This window comes from Oreochromis aureus, linkage group 22, assembly GCF_013358895.1.
Source record: "Oreochromis aureus strain Israel breed Guangdong linkage group 22, ZZ_aureus, whole genome shotgun sequence".
Classification (NCBI taxonomy): domain Eukaryota; kingdom Metazoa; phylum Chordata; class Actinopteri; order Cichliformes; family Cichlidae; genus Oreochromis; species Oreochromis aureus.
In genome coordinates this window covers 32,037,711-32,058,251 of record NC_052962.1, presented here as the reverse complement: position 1 = coordinate 32,058,251, position 20,541 = coordinate 32,037,711, and the positions used below count along the sequence as shown (strand labels likewise).

The 20,541-nt window shown below is 43.1% G+C and overlaps 1 protein-coding gene across 1 annotated transcript; it reads left to right on the top strand.

Annotated features, from left to right (window-relative positions):
• Positions 1 to 103: 103 nt before the first annotated feature.
• psmb8a (proteasome 20S subunit beta 8A) lies at positions 104 to 11,073 on the top strand. The gene is made up of 6 exons (XM_031736581.2): positions 104 to 393; positions 655 to 796; positions 2,373 to 2,484; positions 5,292 to 5,421; positions 9,907 to 10,111; positions 10,404 to 11,073. Exons 1-6 carry the CDS (start codon positions 244 to 246, stop codon positions 10,490 to 10,492), a joined length of 828 nt encoding a protein of 275 aa, XP_031592441.1. The 5' UTR covers positions 104 to 243; the 3' UTR covers positions 10,493 to 11,073.
• The last annotated feature ends 9,468 nt before the right edge of the window (positions 11,074 to 20,541 follow it).

Below are 20,541 nucleotides of genomic sequence, written 5' to 3'. Positions count from 1 at the left end.
GATGGAAACATCAGAGCATTACTTCTTGCTCGTAGATGTTTTGTTTCATAAGAAAATTGAAAAAAAAAAAAAGTTCCTGCACCGACGAAGAGTTTTAAAAACTTTCACTTTCGATTTCTTTGTCGCGTAAGCTACGAGGAAATCCAACGTACTGCAAATCAATCGACTTCGCCGTCGTTTGGTTGATGTTTAGGCCGTTGTGTTAAATACAAAGTTAAAGTCCTCCCAACTTTAGGACACACGATGGCTATTTTTGAAGTGAGCGGTTATAAAAAATATTTTGAACTCCATGAACAGATTTTTCCAGCAGGATTGACGCATCTTGTAGACCGAACCAACCACTACAACTTTGGCACTAAAACCCAGGAGTTTGCTGTCCCTCCGGGTGTAGACGTGAGTATAATTCAACATTTCTCTCGTTTTTAAATCAGCTACAGAATCCAAACATCAGACTCGGTGGTAAAAAGCTTTACGCGTCTCTTCGCTTCTGGTGTTGTAAGCAGAGACCTTCACAATGTTAGGGTCTATAGATAAAGTTTGGAGTTATGATCTGTTTATTTTCATTTTTCATATGCTAGATATGGTCTCTTACTTTCTGTTCAGTATACTCAGAACCATTAGAGACCATTAGTTCCCTTTTTGGTTTCATTACAGCCTTCAGGGTTTCTAAAGTCCTGCAACCATGACGGAGGTGTGTGCATTGAAATGAACCACGGTACCACCACCCTGGCCTTCAAATTCAAGCACGGAGTCATCGTGGCAGTGGACTCCAGAGCCTCAGCAGGAAACTACCTAGGTATTATGAATCACTGGTAGAATCTGTCTGCAGTTTGCCAACCAAAAAAAACGTGTCTGAAAATGAATTTATAAGATTTTTTTTCATTTCTAATTCCATAAATGAAAAAAGCTAAAGTAAAGGTTAAGCAAACGGTGGAAATCATGTGTCAAGAGTCTAAAAAATAGTTAAGCATGTTTCCAAAGATATAATTGGCCTCATTTATGAGATTAGTGTAATCATTAATTGTTTGCCAAGGATGAAAGCAATATTTAAATCCAGCATTTCACTGATTTTGCTGATAGACTTTGCTCCTAATCTTGCATTCTTACATTGGGACACATCTCCACAGTCTGTGGAGATGTTGCTTTATATTCTGCTCTTGTCCAGAGCAAACATGCTGAATAATACAAGTAATAACATTTTGGTACAGGCTAATAGAAGGGTCTGCATAGGGATACTGTGTAAGTATATTACTAAGTATATAAAGCTATAGTTTATTATTTAACCGGTCATAATACACAACTAATAATACCAATACTAATACCATACCATTTCTAACAAACTTTGGTAATTCAAAGAATTAAAGAAAGAGCTGTATATTTTTTATTTTGTACTACCACATAATGAATTGAACTACAGTTACAAAGTACTGTGTCCATTTCTTTCCAAGCAAACAGAATCAGACAGGCCTGACATTGGTGATAATGTATTTGCAGTATCTGATTAAAAGTATGTAAATGCTGCATCACTGGTGGGAGGGCTTTCCATAGACACCAGCAGGAGATCAGCTCCCTCAATGTGAAATCTCTGGACAGTTAACTTTATTCTCACATGGGCCCAACATTGACATTCAGAGGTAGGGTTTTCCTTACAGCTCCTTCAGCTAATTCTAAAAAATGTTCAGAGCTGTAGTGTTTCTGTGAAAATGTTTTTACTGAGCAGAGAATGATCTTCTTTTATTAGCAAAGTCATTGACGACAAAAGACATTAATGGTTGGTCACGGGTTGGTCTAACAGCTGAATCTTCCTTGAGGTTTTACCAATAGGCATTTAAAAGCTCACCGCCTATGAAAACATGCTAATGGATCTACTCATCATCACTGATGTCATATAACAGATAGATGTTGCTTCTGTGACGTCACTTCTTGGTTTGTGAACTACACATCTTGAAGCATCCACATCAGCGTTTTCACTGCCACTGCCTTGATTTTCTGGAGTGATAAGTAACTGTATTTTGAAAAGTTACCAGCTGGTGTTAGCAGCTTGCCCCCATAAACTATACAGGGGGCCACACACAGACACAGAGTAATTAGTTTTAAGAAACATACATAAAGGTAGTGTACTTTCACTCACCAAAACTGGAGCATTAATTTTCTGATGATCTGTATAAGAAAATAGTTCATACTACAAACAGCCAGCCTGCTTTTCTTCTCTAAGAGAAACAGTGTTCACAAGAGCTTAATCTGTGCTCATATTGTGCATGAATGACAACTTCAAGTTTTGGCTTCAAGCAACAGGAAAATATGCATTGCATGTTTAGAGAATCTCAGTGCACTCCTGTATCTTGTTAAGTCCTTTTCTTATGTGTCTGCAGCATCAAAAGATGCCAACAAGGTGATAGAGATCAACTCTTACCTGCTGGGCACCATGTCAGGAAGTGCTGCAGACTGCCAGCACTGGGAGAGACTCCTGGCCAAAGAATGCAGGTATGTCCAGTTTGAATATATCAAACCCCATACTTTAAACCCTCAAGGGCTTAGAACATTTCTTACAGTCTCTGACTCTCCTAAATAAATGTTATTATTCTAAAGTATTCTACCAGTCGGTACCTTTGACCATTTATAAAACAAAAAACAAAAAACGTGCTTAGGAAGGCTCATTCTATTGTTAACTGTTTTAACCACCCACTGAACAGTGAGTTTGACTTGTTGCCCTCTGGCCGTCATTTTAAAGTACTTTTGAGAAAGACCAAAAGACTCTTTTCTTTTATTCCTACTGCAACCCATCTCCTTAATGGCAAATAACTGTCTTGTGGCTTTTTATCATTATTTTTATTTGTCATGAAACGGCTGTGGCAGGCAGGATGTCAGACCCAAAATGCAGGACACTCAGACAGAGGAATAAACTCAAAGAGGCCGCTTTATTGCAGTAGCAGAAAAAAACTGCTACATTAAACTTGCAAAAACAAACCAAAACTAGAAACTAATACTAAACACTAGGAAACCTGGAGACAAGAGACTAGGAACGAGGAGTACGGAGGAAACACGCATAGCATGAGGGGACGACGCGACACTGACTGAGAGAAACACAGGGCTAAAATACACGGAGGGATAACGTGGGAATGGGACACAGGAGGAGAGCATACCTGGGAGTAATCAAACACAACAATAAGTCAAAGTCAGCTTTATTGTCAAAGACCATATGTACAGTCATACACAGGAATTTGAAGGGGGGGCTCGGAGGGAAGAGGCAAGTGCAGGTCTGGAGATCATGTGTGTGAGAGCAGGGAGGGAATTCAGCATCCTGACAGCCTGATGGATGAAGCTGTCTTTCAGTCTGCTAGTTCTGGCCCGGAGGCTCTTCAGTCTCATTTCTGATGGCAACAAACTGAAGAAGCTGTTGGACGGACGAGTGGAGTCACCGGTGATGCAGAGGGCTTTCCGGATGAGGCGGGTGCAGTAGCTCTCCTGGAGGGAAGGAAGAGAAGTACCCACGATCCTCTCCACTGCCTGTCACTACCCGTTGTAATTTTTTTGGCAGTACCCAGTGCAGGAGCCATACCACACAGTGATGAAGCTGGTGAGGATGCCTTCAATGGTGCCTCTGTAGAAGGTGCTCATAATGGGGGTTGAGGCTCTTGCTCTCCTCAGGTTTGTGGAGAAAGTAGAGTCGCTGTTGGGCTTTGCTGACCAGTAATGCTGTGTTTTTTGACCAGGAGAGATCTGAGATGTGCACACCCAGGAACTTGGTGCTGCTTACCCTCTCCACAGCAGCACCATTGATGGTTAGTGGGGTGTGCAGGGTGTGAGTTCTCCTGAAGTCTATGATGATCTCCTTAGTCTTTTCCACATTCAGGGACACGTTGTTGTTGCTGCACCACTCAGCCAGATGGTTAACTTCACTCCTGTAGTAGGTCTCATCGTTGTTGCTGATGTGACCTACCACAGTTGTGTCATTTGCAAACTTGATGAAAAGGTTGGAGCTGTGTGATTGTGTGCAGTTGTGGGTCAGCAGAGTGAAGAGCAGGGGGCTGAACACACATCCTTGGGGAGCCCCAGTATTCCTGTGTTATTGTGCTGGAGGTGTTGCTGCCAACTAGGGCTGCCACAAACGATTATTTTGATAGTCGACTAGTCACCGATTATTTTTGCGATTAGTCGACTAATCAGATCATGCATCCATAGGACGTAAAACGTGCAGCTTATTGCACCAGCATGCATCTGCTCTTATAAAACTATCATTAGCTTACAGCTTTAAGTGTCTAAGGTATGTGCTAACTAAAAATAAAGACAACATGATAGTTTATTAAATTTTAATGTCATTTGCAGATTGTTTCGGTGGAGTTTAATTAACTCAGCCGTCTGCTCCTTGCTAACTAAAATATAACAGGACACCGGAGCATATTCTCGAGTACTCACACATCTGATAACCAGTTGTCTGCTTGACGTTTATTCAGCTGTGTAAAAACTATAATCTCAGCCAAACCGATTTACTCAGGAACAAATAAAATACTAAAAAAACCAAACAATATCATTTTTAAGTTATCTAAGTGACTTATATATCATCTTTAACCTGAGTAGCAAAAGACAGTGGTGGGTTTGAAAACGATTTGCCGGAGTCCGGTGTTCTCACCGGCTCTAGGGAGCCTTGCCCCCGGCTCGCTATCGAGCTGGTGGGTAACAGACGTCTCCGAAAACGTCGGAGCACTTTTGAAAATATGCGGTGTCTTGATAAACTGAGCAGATATTTGAGGTTTACACAGCTACATTCCCGCCTGAAAATATGTTAAACGTTTATTTTGTGACCCAGAAAGAATAATAAGAGTAATTTTAAAACTAACTAGCTGCCGCCATTGTTGACAACTGCGCTGGGCCGCGCTATGAATTCTGGGACACAACTTCTTCTTCTTCTTCGGGGTTTAATGGCAGCTGGCATCCTTGTACATGCAATGCTGCCATCTTCTATTTCAGTCCGTTATTACACTCTTAAATACTACTACTTATTTCTGCGTCTTTTGGGATCTTACAAAGCTTCAAACGACGCGTCGACTATTAAAATTAGTCGTCGACGATTTTAATAGTCGACGTAATCGTGACTAGTTGACTAATCGTGGCAGCCCTACTGCCAACCTGTACTGTCTGCTGTTTTCCTGTCAGAAGATCCAGCTGCCAGTTACACAGCGAGGTGTTGATCCCCAGCAGATCAAGTTTGTGAATGAGTTGCAGGGGAATGATGTTGCTTAACTGATTTTTCAGATAGTAATTTGGTCCTGTATTGTTATTCTTTCACTCAGGTTGTACAGACTGAGAAACAACCATCGGATCTCTGTGGCTGCTGCATCTAAGCTGCTGTCCAACATGATGCTGGGTTACAGAGGAATGGGCCTTTCTATGGGAAGCATGATCTGTGGATGGGACAAACAGGTAATATATGTGTGTGTTATGATAGAGACGCGTCAGGTCCAGAGAGTGTTGTTCAGAGCCATCTTTATTGCACACGCGCTGCAGTTCTCAGCTGTCAGCCGCACATTCATCACACCACAACTCTGTCCAACCCCTGCTTCCCCGTATTTTTAACACAGTGGGCGTGATTGCGGATGCCGTGCAGGTGTGTCCACACGGCACCGCCGACCAATGTTCCCTCTAATTTTTCATGTGTCTGAGCGAACACACAAACTCCCTGAGCGGCCCCTTGGACCACTGTGAATTACAGCATTTACATTTATGTTAGACTACTTTTAAATTGCTTTAGCTCATTTACAATGAAAATGTAAAAAAAAAATCTAGCCATTGGCCTGTGTAGTATGTTAACACTATTGGAAGTAAAAAATAACTTGAACTCCAATTTCGAAAACACAACTTTCTTTTTTCTTTTTTTCTTTTTTTATAAAGCTCTGACTTGTATTATGAGTATGAGTCTGTGGTGTGGGAGAGAGTCCTGTAACTCTCTGTCTGCAAAATACAGTATATAATGACCAATGCTGTGCAATTAATTATATAGTTACTCCTCAAAAAAGTAACTCAGTTTGGCAAACAACAAAGTTTTTTGCAGCTATTTTTTTTTAAATGCCACCAATGCATTTTTTCAATAAACATTTCAAACTATTTACAGAACAATCAGCTGTTCTGCATCAAATTTGATAATAATTTTGATTTGATAAAAATAATTTCTGTCCATTATGAGATAAAGGAGAACAACAGCCTGATACCTGCAGGCCTGACAACAGGAGATGTATCACTCCTGTAACACCTGTAACATTCAGCAGCCGCCTCATTGTTCTGACACACACAACAAAACTATTGACTACACTACACACTAACTACACAAGATTTATGCTAAACGTCTCAAAACTCTCACATCTTAAAACACCGCCACACTCCTAAAACTTCCCCCTGTTTCTTAACAACTAGATGCCACGTTGCCATATCATTTTTTGATTGGTCGACATGGTACTTTTTTGGACGAATAGGAAAGAGAGAGGGGGATGGGGGTTTCTGTCACAGTCTGGCGAGGGCAGACTGTATGAATTGACGAGAAGGACCCAAAATGCAGACACGAAGGAACTTGGACCAAAACTTGAGGGTCAACAAAAAGAGAGCTGTTTAATAAGGCTGATAAAAAAGTACAAAAACAAAAGGCAGATGCACACAAGAAAGAACCTAACTACAACTAAACTGGGAAAACTAGATGCTAAACACAAAAGGTAAAGAACAAAACCTTGACCATTACAAAAAACCTAAACATGGAAAATCCTAGAAACATGACATGGAACAACAGACGACCTGACAAAGAATGAACAGAAACACACAGACTAAATACACACAAGGGTGATTAGGGGAAGTGGAAACACATGGGGAAACAGCTGACACTGGTCTGACATAACGAGACAAAGGAAGCAAAGCTGACTACACTGACATAGAACACAGACCTTCAAAATAAAACAGGAAACATGAGACACAGACAAGACAATATAACCTTGACAACATAAGACACGCAGCAGGAAACACATAAAGGGCAAAAGGAGACTAAAACACGGGTAGAAGACACAAGGGGAATCTAAATAAACAAATGAGCTTAGATAACCTAATGAACTAAAAAATAAACCATAAACATCAAAATAAACTAAAACTCAAAATGCTGGGTCAACAGACCCAGGAACGTGACAGTTTGTTTTTGCTCACAGGCTTTCGAGCCTTTTTTCTTATAAAACGCAGTTTTTACCGTTTCTTACTGCAGTAAATATAAACAACGATAGTATTCAGGAAGAAAACCAAACATTGCATATTTTTTTTATCACAACTCTGGTTTTACGTGGCCTATCAACACTATTTAAAAACTGGTATAAAGTCCAAACTTTTTCCGTCAATTGTTCCGTCTGTCCTGCTCACATCTCCAATGGTTGTACACTTTGTCATTAACGTGGCTTCACTGCACATCAGCCACGCCACTTTGCCAGCTAAAACTCCGGTGTTGGCACATAAGGACGCTGTCATAGCCTGTCAACGACGTTGATTGGCTGCGTATATACGAATGTGAATCGCATTATTGGCTGGACTATAGGATAAGGTGGCGTCGTTCTAATCCCATACGGGAGCAGCCAGTCACTTACTGACTAACACTGCAAAACAGAATTATTAAATTTCTAATTTTAATTTCAATTCAGGTTAGATTGTTTTTTTTTGTGCGCAACGCAGATTTTCTGTGCGCAGAGACCGTGCCAGCAGTGCGCAATTGCGCACGTGCGCAGCTTAGAGGGAACATTGCCGCCGACCATGCCTCAACACACACCCTCATAGCCCAATTGAGGCTGGGGAGCCATCCGGCTGACCCTGCAGGCACCGTCATGAGCCCCTTCTCACGGGCGGCTGGGTTGGCATCTGTCGCTCTGGAGCAGCTTGCGCCTTGACCTTGGACCCAGGTTGAGCAGGCTTTCCTGGCACGGGGACCTCCGTGTCCCCACAGGGTTCCTCCACCGCTCCTGGTTGGAGCGGCTTCTCCACCGCTCCTGGCGGGAGTGGACCCTCGTGTACCTCCTTCAACTCCGGCTGGAGCGGACCCTAGCGTACCTCATCCACCACTGGCCTTGAGCGGCTCCTCAACCGCTCACAACTGGAGCAGCCCTTCACGCCGCGGCCCCTCTTCCTCCGGCCGACCCTCACGCACCTTGTCCGCCGCCTCCTGTTGGAGCGGCTCCTCCACCGCTCCCAGCAGGAGCAGCCCTTCACCTAGCTGTTCCGCCTCCTCCGGCAGGCGTGGACCCCCGTGTGCCTTGTCCACTACCTCTGGCTGCCGAGGTGCCCCTTGCGGCTCCCCCACTGCTTCCCCACCGTCAGGATACACCGGTGGGGGGTGGCAGTGGCGGTGTTGACCAGGCTTGGAGCAGCATCGCCAGGTTCGCCATTCTCTCCAGGTGATGCTCGGTCTGGTCCCGCAGTTCTTCCCACTGGCAGCGCACCTCCGCCGCCTGCTCCCGCTGGGTGGCCACCATTTCGGCCACCATCTGGGCCAGCTCCCCCCTTTGCTGGCTCTGGCATGGACCCGCTGTGCTGCGTTCTGGGTTTCGGCACCACTGTGGTGTGATAGAGACATGGCGGGTCCAGAGACTGTTGTTCAAAGCCAGAGGAATTTTAGCCCACTCGTCTTTGCAGAATTGTTGTAATTCAGCCACATTCGAGGGTTTTTGAGCATGAACCGCCCTTTTAAGGTCATGCTATAGCACCTCAATCAGATTCAGGTCAGGACTTTGACTAGACAACTCCAAAGTCTTCATTTTACTCTTCTTAAGTCATTCAGATGTTGACTTGCTACAGCTTGAGGTCACGAACAGATTGCCAGACATTCTCTTTTGGGATGTTTTGGTAGACAGCAGACTTCATGGTTCCATTTATCACAGCAGGTCTTCCAGGACCGAGGAAAGCAATAACTCCAGACGGTCACACTACCAACCACCATATTTTACTGTTGGTATTGTTTCTTCTGAAATGCTGTGTTACTTTCCTTCAGGTATAGTGGTTGTTGTTTTTGAACTTGGCTATGTTGGCCTTTTTTACCAAGTTTTTTGCCATTTTTATCTTTTTCTTATGGTGGAGTCATGAACAACTTAACTGAGGCATGCGAAGCCTACAGTTCTTCAGTGTTGTTCTGGGTTTTTCTGTGACCTCCTGAATTAATCGTTGTTGCGCTCTTGGGGTAATTTTGGTAGGCCAGTCACTCCTGGGAAGTTTCGTCACTGTTCCAAGTTTCCTCCATTTATGGATAACGACTCTCACTGTGGTTTGCTGGAGACCCAAAGCTTTACAAATGGCTTTATAACCTTTTTGAGACTGAAAGGTCTCACTTACTTTGCTTCTCATTTGTTCCTGAATTACCTTGGAATGCGGCATGATGTCTGGCTTTTCAGGATCTTTTGATCTACTCCACTTTGTCAGGCAGGTCCTATTTAAGTGATTCCTTGATTCAGAGCAGGTATGGCAGTAATCAAACCTTGGTATGGCTGAAGAAATTGAACTTAGCTTTCCAAAATTGTTATACGCGATACACAAGAGTTAATTTATATTATAAAGGGAGGGAGGTAATCACGTTTTCACATAGGCCATGTAGGTCTGTTTTTTTTTATCCCCCTTAATAATAGATGCCTTCATTTAGAAACTGCATTTTGTGCTTGCTTGTGTTATCTTTGTCTAATACTTCAATTTGTTTAATGAACAAAAAATGTAAGTGTGAAAAACATACAAAAAATAGGAAATCAGTAATCTCTGTACAAATTAATTACATGTCTTTTAATAAATACTGGGCAGATGTGTAAATGCCAGAGAATTAATTCTTGCATCTTTGCTGGTTCAGATCTGTAATTTGTGTTGTGTTGTTCTTGTACAAAATGTTAGAAAGAAACATTGTGTGTCCTACAGGGTCCCGGTCTGTACTATGTGGATGATAATGGGACACGTCTGTCTGGTCGTATGTTTTCTACTGGATGTGGAAATAGTTACGCCTATGGCGTGGTGGACAGCGGCTATCGGGAAGACATGACAGTAGAGGAGGCGTATGAGCTCGGCCGTCGAGGCATTACACATGCTACACACAGAGATGCTTACTCTGGAGGGGTGGTCAACAGTGAGTACACACTGAGAATGACAACTTTCAACATTTGTTTTTGTCTGAGTGCCAAATCTATTAGGAGTTTTTTATATGACATGTTTCAATTTTTATGTATTTGTTTATTATTTGTATTTTGTTGTTTTGTTCTAAGTCAAATATAATACATGATTCAAAGCTCAGCCTAATGGAAAATCTTTAATGTAACAATAAATACTGTCTACTGTCATACAATACGAGAACATTGGAAATAATAATGTTTACTCATTGCTGTGTTTTGGGGATTTTGTCTGTTTGTTTGTGTGTCTAGTGTACCACATGAGAGAAGATGGCTGGATAAAGGTGTGTAAGGATGACGTGTCGGAGCTGATCCATCAGTACAGAAAAGGAATGTTCTGAGTTTCATCAACAAATCAACATGTTGAAAACAAAACAATACTGATGTTTTTGCAAATGATTCACAAACTTCATTCTAAATAGTTTTTACTGTGACCCGAGTAGAGAATAATTCCAAGAAAAACAATAACAATTCCTTATAAGATTGTACCAATTAAAATCACTCCAAATCAAGACTTTTGTAATAATTCCTGTATACTATGTTGTATTGTACTGTGTGTTAGCATGATTGGCATTTCAGTCAGAATAATAATGTACAGTAGTTGTTGTAAAGGCTCACCTTTCAGCACACTCACTTCAATAGATGCACCTTGTTTCTTTTCCTCACCTTTGATTGGGTGTGGTGCTTGCCCTTAATTGTGCTCACCTGTCACTCGTTATATAAGGACTGCACTCACCTACAGCTCACTCTTTCTTCACTCCCACATGGGGGGGCAGCTAAGGTGAGTTTCTGTTTGAGTCTCCTGAGTTCATGTATTATTTTGAGTTACAGAGTGACTTAAATCACACTATTTCCTTTCAAAGTTAGTAGTCCATGTGTGTCTTTCCTTTCATACTGATTATTCAATAAAACGAGAAACCTGCAAGTGACTGCTGACTGTTCATTCTCATCCTGACTGGATGAGCCCATGATTGTAACAAGCTCCAACCCTCCTATGAGCCTTCCTTCAAAACAGTAGTATAAAGACATTAATTATCTATAGCTGTAAAATATAAAATATATATATCTGGTATGATATACATGCAAAGTAAAATACAAATGCTTATTATTGCATCTGGAAAATGGTGATAATATAATTCTTTATAATTTAAACAAACTCTCTAGCAATAGTTTGATTTTGAATTCAGTTTAATCAGAATCTTACTAAGATCTAAATACATTTTGCAATAGAGATGTGAAAATGGTTTATATATGGCATAGAAAAAATCACATTATTCTGCACCGTCTCTCAAAGAGTGTAGTGTCTATGAGTTAAAGTTTGTTCTTGCGCAATCCAACAATATGATCAATAATACCATAGGCAAATTTTTCCAATGTTTATAGTTTGTATGAGGAAATGTCAAAGCCCAAATCCAGTGTTTCATATGATGCATACTAGTTTTTAACACTGAACTCAGAATTCAACTCACTCTCCATTCAACTGAAACGACTGTCTCTTTTCTTTCTTTCTTTTTGTTGAGAGAGTGAAGTCTTACTTAGACAAGAGCAGTTTTGTTGCGGCTATTTTTCTTGATTTCAAGCGTGCATTTGACACTGAATCATCTTAAGCTCTTGTCTAGACTGTCAACATTTAAGTTCAGTAATCACACCATTAAATGGATACAGTTTTATCTATCAGATAGAAAACAATGTTTGCAAATAAAGAATAGCAAGTCACCCTATCTTTACTGTGCAAGGTGTGCCATAGGGTTCAATTATAGACCCCCTGTTATTTTCACTTTATGTAAATGACTTGCCCAATGTGTGCAAAAAATGTGAACACGATTATGTATGCTGATGATACGGTAATTTTTACACAAGCCAAAACTGCTGATGATGCAGCCTATCAGCTTTCGTTGGCATTACATGGTTTACAAAAATGGCTGAATGACACATGCCTGTGCCTTAATGTTTAAAAGACCGTATCAATGTTTTTTAGTAAACCTAAAACGCTGCAGTAAAAGTTCACTTGGGTGCACAAAAACTAATTAATGTTGAGGAATTTAAGTATTTGGGAGTGCCACTAGACTTTTTTTTTTTTTTTTTACGCAATATGGATAACATCTTGAAGAAGAACAATGGGAATTGAGAGACCTGGTGACCAGTGCCGGACATTAGACCAACTGTAAAATTGGATGCAGTTTGTTCGCACTAACCAAAACAACTGCCATCTTCATCTCATGCGGCCCCCCTGGCACCAGCTGGATGCTCAAGGCAAAAGCTGACAGGAATAACAATTCTCCATTAGATAATAAGATTGTTTGTTATGACTCTCTCCCTCATTCAAGATCACCCGCGTCGACCAAAGATTGACTTTTGCTTAACCCTTGTGCGTCCGTGGGTTACGGTGGCGAGGAGGGCGCCTGGGCGTCGGGGGCTGACATGGCCCCCGAGGGTGCGCAGCCGGGGCAGCACGTGAGCGCGCATCTCGAGCACACGTGCAGGCAGCACCGGTGGCACCGGGTCTTGGTCTTGACGTCCTTGCTCCTCGGACACACGCCGCACCTGCCTCGCTTTGCCGGTGGGGTGTTACGTGACCCGTCGCGGGGACTGGCGGCAGTGGGCTGGGGGGGCAGGCGCTGGGGCGATCGTGGGGAGCGCGAGGGCTTAGCCCAAGCGCTTGAGGAAGAGTCTTTGCTTGTTGAGCCTGCCCACCATCCAGTCGGGGCACGCTTCTCTCCAGATCAAAAAGGCGTTGTAGGACGCGACGTCCACCCATGAAAAGGGCCACGGGCCACCTGCGAGTCTCTCCTGCAGCTGTAGGTGCCCACGACTTTGTCCAGGTTGTTGACGTGTTCCTTGGTGCGACTGCAATGCAGCACCAGGGGAGGTTTTCCTCCGCCCCATCGTTGTTGTCAAGCGTCGTCGTGGTCGTAGTGGTACACGGCGTAGCGAGGGCAGGTGGTGACGAGCAGCACGTTCTTGTTTTTCTTGGCCACGTAGAAAAGCACGAGCGCGTCGAGCGAGTAGAACGAGGCGCCGGGACCGGGGTCCAACAGCGCGACCTCGGCGGAGCCTACGGCTCTGTCTTTGCACGAGAGTAGCTCTCTGGGGATCTTGGGCCTGCTCACTCGCACGGTGCCCAGCAGATGGTGGCCTCGTTCGTGAAAGAGCCTCTTGGCGAGTTGTCGCAGGTGATGTTGCGAACCGGCGCCAGTCCCTCGGTGAGGTCCAGGACCACTCGAGCGGCCAGGTTCTTCTCGGGAGCGCCTCGCTTATCAGGCTTGCCGGTGTACACTTGCATTTTCCATGCGTAGCTGGAATGTGCGTTGCAAGCCACCCAGATCTTGATTCCGTACCTCGCGGGTTTGTTGGGCATGTACTGTCTGAATGGACACCTGCCTGTAACGACAGAGGACAAAAAGATGGTAGGCAGGGAGGAGGGGAAGGCGTCCGAAACGCACTTGCGAGATGGACGCGAAAAACGTTGTGCAATAACCCCCCGAAAAAAAACACCCGTCGTCGTCGTCATCATCATCGATACCTCACCTCTAAACGGCACCAGCCTCTTGTCTACGGTGACCTCGGTTCCCGGGCGGTACATGCAAGGCAAGGTAAGTTTATTTATATAGCACAATTCAACAACAAGGTGATTCAAAGTGCTTTACAGAGACATTAAAAACAAAAACAAATAAAAAAAGCATGATTTAAAATTGATTAAAACAAGCAAACTAACTAACTAACAAACAAAACAGTATATACAATCAAAAATCAGAACAGTAGATAAAATCAGAACAGTAGGTAAAATCAGTAGTTAAAATGTAAGTTTTGAAATATAAGCTTAAGTGCGGATTTGGAGCTTTATTCAAATGCAGCTGAGAATAAGTGAGTCTTCAACCTGGATTTAAATAAACTGAGTGTTTCAGCTGATCTGAGGCTTTCTGGGAGTTTGTTCCAGATATAAGGAGCATAAAAGCTGAATGCAGCTTCTCCGTGTCTGGTTCTGACTCTGGGAACTGATAAAGACCGGATCCAGATGACCTGAGGGATCTGGAAGGTTCATACTGGGTCAGGAGGTCACTGATGTATTTTGGTCCTAAACCATTCAGAGCTTTTATAGACCAGCATCAGAACTTTAAAGTCTATCCTCTGACGGACAGGCAGCCAGTGTAAAGACCTCAGAGCTGGACTGATGTGGTCCACTTTTTGGTCTTAGTGAGGACTCGAGCAGCAGAGTTCTGAATGAGCTGTAGTTGTCTGACTGATTTTTAGGTAGACCTGTAAAGATGCTGTTACAGTAATCAAGCCTACTAAAGATAAATGCATGGACTAGTCTTTCCAGGTCCTGTTGAGACATCAGATCTTTTATACTTGAAATATTCTTGAGGTGATAGTAAGCTGATTTTGTTATTGTCTTAATGTGTTTTTCTAAGTTTAGGTCTGCATCCATCACTACACCCAAATTTCTCGCCTAGTTTGTGGTTTTAGGTGTATAGATTGAAGTTCTCTGGTGACCTGTAATCGTTTTCTTTGGCACCAAAGACTATTACCTCAGTTTTGTTTTTGTTTAGCTGGAGAAAATTGTGGCACAACCAGTCATTAATTTCCTCAATGCATTTACCAAGAGCCTGTACAGGGCCTCGGTCTCCTGGTGACATTGTGATATATATTTGTGTGTCATCTGCGTAGCTATGATAGTTTATTTTGTTGTTCTTTATAATCTGTGCCAGTGGGAGCATGTAAATGTTAAACAGAAGGGGTCCCAAGATGGAACCTTGGGGAACTCCACATGTGATACTTGTCTGCTCAGATGTGAAGTTACCTATTGATACAAAGTAATTCCTGTTTTCTAAGTATGTTTTGAACCAGTTTAGTACAGTTTCTGAAAGACCTGCCCAGTTCTCCAGTCGTTTGAGTAATGTTGTGGTCAACTGTATCAAATGCTGCACTGAGATCCAGTAAAACTAAGACTGACATTGTTCCACTGTCTGTGTTCAGACATATGTCATTAAACACTTTGGTCAGAGCGGTTTCAGTGCTGTGATTCTGTCTAAAACCTGACTGGAAGGCATCATAGCAGTTATTCTGTTTTAAGAAGTAATTGAGCTGTTGAGAAACTGCTTTTTCAATGATCTTACTTAAAAATGGGAGATTTGAGATCGGCCTGTAGTTATTTGTCTTGTCAAGATTGTCCTTTTTCAGTATAGGTTTTATTACAGCAGTTTTTAGTGATTCTGGAAACACACCTGATATTAAGGAAAAGTTGATGATCTGTAACAGGTCTGACTCCAAAGTCTTTGAGACCTTTTTGAAAAAACGTGTTGGCAGGACATCTAAACAGCAAGAGGAGGAGTTCAGTTGACCTAAGATCCAGGTCCTTGCTATTTATAGGGTGAAACTGTTTCATGGTGTTTAAACAGTTTTTCGGTGGACACAGTACATATCCTGGATCTGCTGTTGATGTACTAATTGCTTGTCTAATCTTTTGGATTTTTTCTGTGAAGAATTTGGCAAAGTCATTGCAGGCCATGGTCGAATGAAGTTCAGTTGCCACTGACACAGGAGGGTTTGTTAGCCTGTCAGCTGTAGAAAATAAGACCCGAGCGTTATGACTGTTTTTAGTGATGATGTCAGAGAAGTAGGACCTCCTTGCACTCCTCAGTTGTAAATTATAATTGTGAAGTTTCTCTTTATAGATGTCATAATGAACCTGGAGGTTTGTTTTTCTCCATCTGTTCTCAGCTTTCCTACACTCTCTTTTTTCATTTTTCACCAGTGTGGAGTTTCTCCATGGAGACTTTTTCCTTCCAGAGATAACCTTCACCTTAATGGGAGCAATTGTGTCCATTACATTTAACATTTTAGCATTGAAGCTATTGACGAGCTCATTGACTGAACCTCTGGACAGGTCAGGTGTTAATGGGAAGACCTGGTTAAAGATCTCACTACTGTGTTCAGTTATACACCGTTTTCTGATCACTGCTGTTGATATATTTGTGTGGGCTGAAATTTTACTTTCAAAGAAAACACAGTAATGATCAGACAGGCCCACATCAGACACAGTAACGTTTGAAATGCTCAGGCCCTTGGAGATCAGTAGGTCAAGAGTGTGTCCTCTATTATGTGTGGCCTCTGTTACATGCTGAGTCAGCCCAAAGTTGCCCAGAGTGTTACTCAGGTCTTTAGTCCCTTTGTCCTGAGGGTTGTCCACATGGATGTTGTTAAGGTTCAAAAATATAGGGAAGTAAATACAGGCGGAGGGCAAGTAACCACACTGGTCCAAAGGGTAAAGACGATGATTTTAATGAGAAAACACGCGTGGGAGAATGAGCGGACTCTATGAGCAGACAGCCCCACAATCTCATCCTCCTAACATCAAACTACAATTTTATATGCATCAGAGTATATTTTGTGACGCCCCCTCATTGCGTCATCACATACATCAGCTTCAAAACCACAAATGTTCTATTTGACAACTTAAGACACAATTAAAAGAACACTGGCTTCCATCTTCTCCCCGGTGGTTTCCCGTAAGCCAGCTCAGCTCTCGCATCGTGCATCTACTGCTTCATCAGTCAACTTTCACCTACACCCTAACAGTGTGTGTGTGTGTATGTGTGTGTATGTCTGTCTGTGCGTGCACAGAGTGTGCATCTGCTCTCTGCACCTTAGTTGACCTCAACTTAGGCAACCAGGCTAAGGCCATCCTGTGTTGTGATGATCTTAACTTCCTGTCTTATTCTGGCACAGAGTTACTCTGCGTGGGGCCTTTTCTTTCACCATGCAGTCTGCATATAAACATTTAAGATTATAAATTCAACTCAACAGTTTAAAGTGGTTATAACTGCACCTGTAATAAAGACTGATATGATACCAATATATTTGAACATCTGAATGCATCTGAATGCAACATCACTCTTAATAATGCGTCAATGCAGATGCTTGTTATATGATTATGATGCAATAGCAATAACAAAATAATAAAAATAAAATTAATAAAATGAAATAATAAAAATCGCAGAAAAATAACACCTCAATTCCTCACAATGTTAAAATCCCCAACAATAATTACACAGTCGAAATCAACACAGATCACAGACAGCAGTTCACTGAGATCATTAAAAAAATTTGTGCAGTATTTGGGAGGCCTGTAAACATTAAGAAACACAACTTTGGATGGGGCCTTCAGCTGTAAAGCCACATATTCAAAAGACTGAAAACTTCCAGGAGATAGCTGCTTACATTGAAATGATTCATTAAATAAGACAGCAACCCCTCCTCCTCTCCTGCTCACCCTGGCCTCACTGATAAAACTGTAGTTAGGAGGGGTCGTCTCGATGAGAACAGCTCCACTGTTACTTTGGTCCAACCAAGTTTCAGTTAAAAACATAAAATCAAGGCTGTGCTCAGTGATTAAATCATTAATTAAAAATGTTTTCCCAGCTAAAGATCTAACCATTAATAAAGCCAACTTAAGTGTTTTAGAGGTATTATTTGCCCCCTCGTGTTTGGGGGGAGTATGTGGCACACAAGGTATGTTTACTATATTTAAAGATCTTTTAGAGTTCAGCTCTCTGTGTTTTGACCAGGCCACATGTCTCCTTCTGTCACCTAAAAGTACAGAAATTTTAAAACCTTCTAATAAACAGAGTCCCAGCTTCTCCTGGGAAAAGTCACCACTGCCATAATCCTCGCAGCCCGGACCCTCCACACATCACACATCAGACTGCGGAGACAGGGCATGAAGGTGGTAAGGAGGAACTAAGGGGGGCGAGGCTGCGCAATGTAACTTCGATTGCTCTGTTGAGGGCAGGGCTCGATGGCGAACCTTTGGCTGCTCTGGTGGGGGGTTTATGGGCGAAGCAGTCTCGCGCACCACTCGTCCCACACGGCTCTGATGGGGGCAAGTTTGTCGTAGCAGACCCCACGCTCCTCGTCGTCGTGACACCTGGCCCTCTTCGGTGGGGCCTCCTCGCTGCTCGGCATTTTTCTCTTTGTCGTCATCATATTCCTCCTCATCCTCCTTCTCGTCATTGTCCTCCTCCTCACCCTCCTATCCGCTGCCGTGGTCCTCTTGGCGATAGTCCCCAGCGTGGCTTTCTCGGCCAAAGGCTACAGCCTCGCCGCACCGGCCGATATGACGGTCGCGATCACCGCGGCCACCGTCATCAGTGCGATCGCAGCCAACGTCACCCTCATCGCGGTAATCGTTGCCGTTGCCCGGACGCTGAAAGTCCGCGCGGAAGACCTCGCGCTCGGACGATTCTCCTCCTTGCGCTTCTTTCGACTTGACTTTCGGGCTGCGATCCTGACCATTTTGCGATAGGATGTCGTCGCCATCCTCGGCTTGTGCGGCTTCCTTCCTGCTGCCTTCCCACGCACAAATTGCCCGGCATCATCTTCGTCTTCTTCTTCGCCCTCGTCCTCCTCCTCGTCGCAGTTGTTCCCGTCGGACAAGTAGTAGTGCTCCTCCTCCTCCTCGCCAAACGTACGTGCTATCGAGTCCCCTTCTTCTGTGTTCTTCTCGTTCCCGGACTGCTAATCCTCGATAGTGAAATGTGGCCGGTCGCAATAACGGGCCCGAATACGACGAGGCGGACGGCGGTCGTGTCGTTGCTGCGGCTATCGCTGTCGCACCTCTGTCGGCTTTGTTCTTCCACTGCCACGGTCTAGTGCGTGACATCGCCTTTTTTTCATCGTGCCCTTGTAAATAGCACGTGTGGCAATCACGTAGTGCCCGCCCGTGTGCCCACCGCATCCCAAACGCAACCGATCTCCGCTCTTATCATCTCGTAGCGGCGCCCAGAGTACTCCGCTACCCCTCGCCTTCCCTGCCCTGCTCCTTGGATATCCTCTAGTACTACCGCCACCTCGTCTGGGGTATTCTGCTACCCCTCCAGTCTGCTATCAATTTTATGTTGAAACAAGGCAAGTTGGCACTTTTTTGCAACCTGTTTGCAGTATTACCATGATTAGCTGTGATTAATCTCAAAACTGTTGGCTTCTCCATCAGACCTGTGATGACTTACCTGAGCTAACAGGTGAATTTGCCTCTGCTGGACCACACCGAATGCATCAGCATTCTAACAACAGGACCTCAAAAATTACGGAGCAAGTGATTTAGTCACAAAATAATTTAATATAAGGTTCTATGCATGTATTTCTCTCTGACAGCAATGAGAGGACGCTGAAGAAGTACCACTATGTTTATGAAATAAGAGTGAATTCTTCTGATAGAAATGACTGGAGACTGTGTGGTCCTAAGGTGGAGTGCAGGTTTGATTTACTGCAAACTACTCAGCCATATAAACCAGCCGACATGTGTGATGGGTAGTATATATTCAGACATTGCAACTTACAGACTATTCTAACACAATCTCACTCACGGCTAGATTTCAATGTTATGTACGGTAATTGCAACTGTTGGGGAAAGTAAAAGAAAGAAACATGTCTGTTGCTCTGTGTGAACTCCTGAGAAAAAAGGCAGAAATGTTTTTATTGTGCACTGGTCTAAAAGCCTTAAACACTGGAACCTGTTCTGCTCACACTAAAAAGGAAAACAGTATACCTGTCTTTAGAACTCCCAGAAATCCCAGCATTACTCTAGAGCAGGATTCTGTTGGGGTTCAGCTCAAAATACTCAGGATGAGGTCTAAGTAAAGAGATACAGGATGGAGCCCCAGTTTTGGCACTGTGCTCACAGACGTGAGCCATCTGACTTTTCAAATAACATCACTCCCTCTCAATACAATAAAGAAGTATCTATAAGTAACTAAAGCATAACTATAGAATACACCTATAGCAAAATAATAGATGCTGATTGGAGTTAGATTTAGCAGAATTTGCAGTAAATAAGATAAGATAAGATAAGATAAGATAAGACTTTATTGATCCCACAACGGGGAAAGTTTTGCGTCACCTCAGCTCAGGTACAGATATCAGAGGGAAATACAAAAATACAAATAAGTACAATCAATGAAAAAAGTAAGATAATACACTATATACATTGGTAGCATACACAGTATGTGATTATGGATATGGTTGGAAATATGCAGGACATAAACTATAAAGCATGACATAACTATTGTACCACTACTATTCCTATGTATAGACATGTACACACACACACACATGTACACACTAAATATACATATGTATACATATATACCTGCACATGTCCATACACATGGAAGGTCCATTATGCATGAAGTGGTGACCGTGGATGTTCACAGTGTCCAGTGACTTATGACATCGTGATTGAGGAGTTGTAGAGTCTAACTGCTGTTGGGATGAATGATCTGCGAAAGCGCTCCTTCCTGCAGCGAGGGTGTTTCAGTCTCTGACTAAAGGAGCTGCTCAGCCCACTCACATACTCATGCAGTGGGTGATGTGGGTTGTTCATGATGGATGT

What these genes read in the sequence shown, in the direction of transcription:
- psmb8a (XM_031736581.2), top strand. Translation starts at nt 244, where the DNA reads ATGGCTATTTTTGAAGTGAGCGGTTATAAAAAATATTTTGAACTCCAT. An exon ending in CTCAGCAGGAAACTACCTAG is followed by an intron (nt 797 to 2,372) that starts GTATTATGAATC and finishes ATGTGTCTGCAG; the next exon opens with CATCAAAAGATGCCAACAAG. An exon ending in CTCTGGAGGGGTGGTCAACA is followed by an intron (nt 10,112 to 10,403) that starts GTGAGTACACAC and finishes TTGTGTGTCTAG; the next exon opens with TGTACCACATGAGAGAAGAT.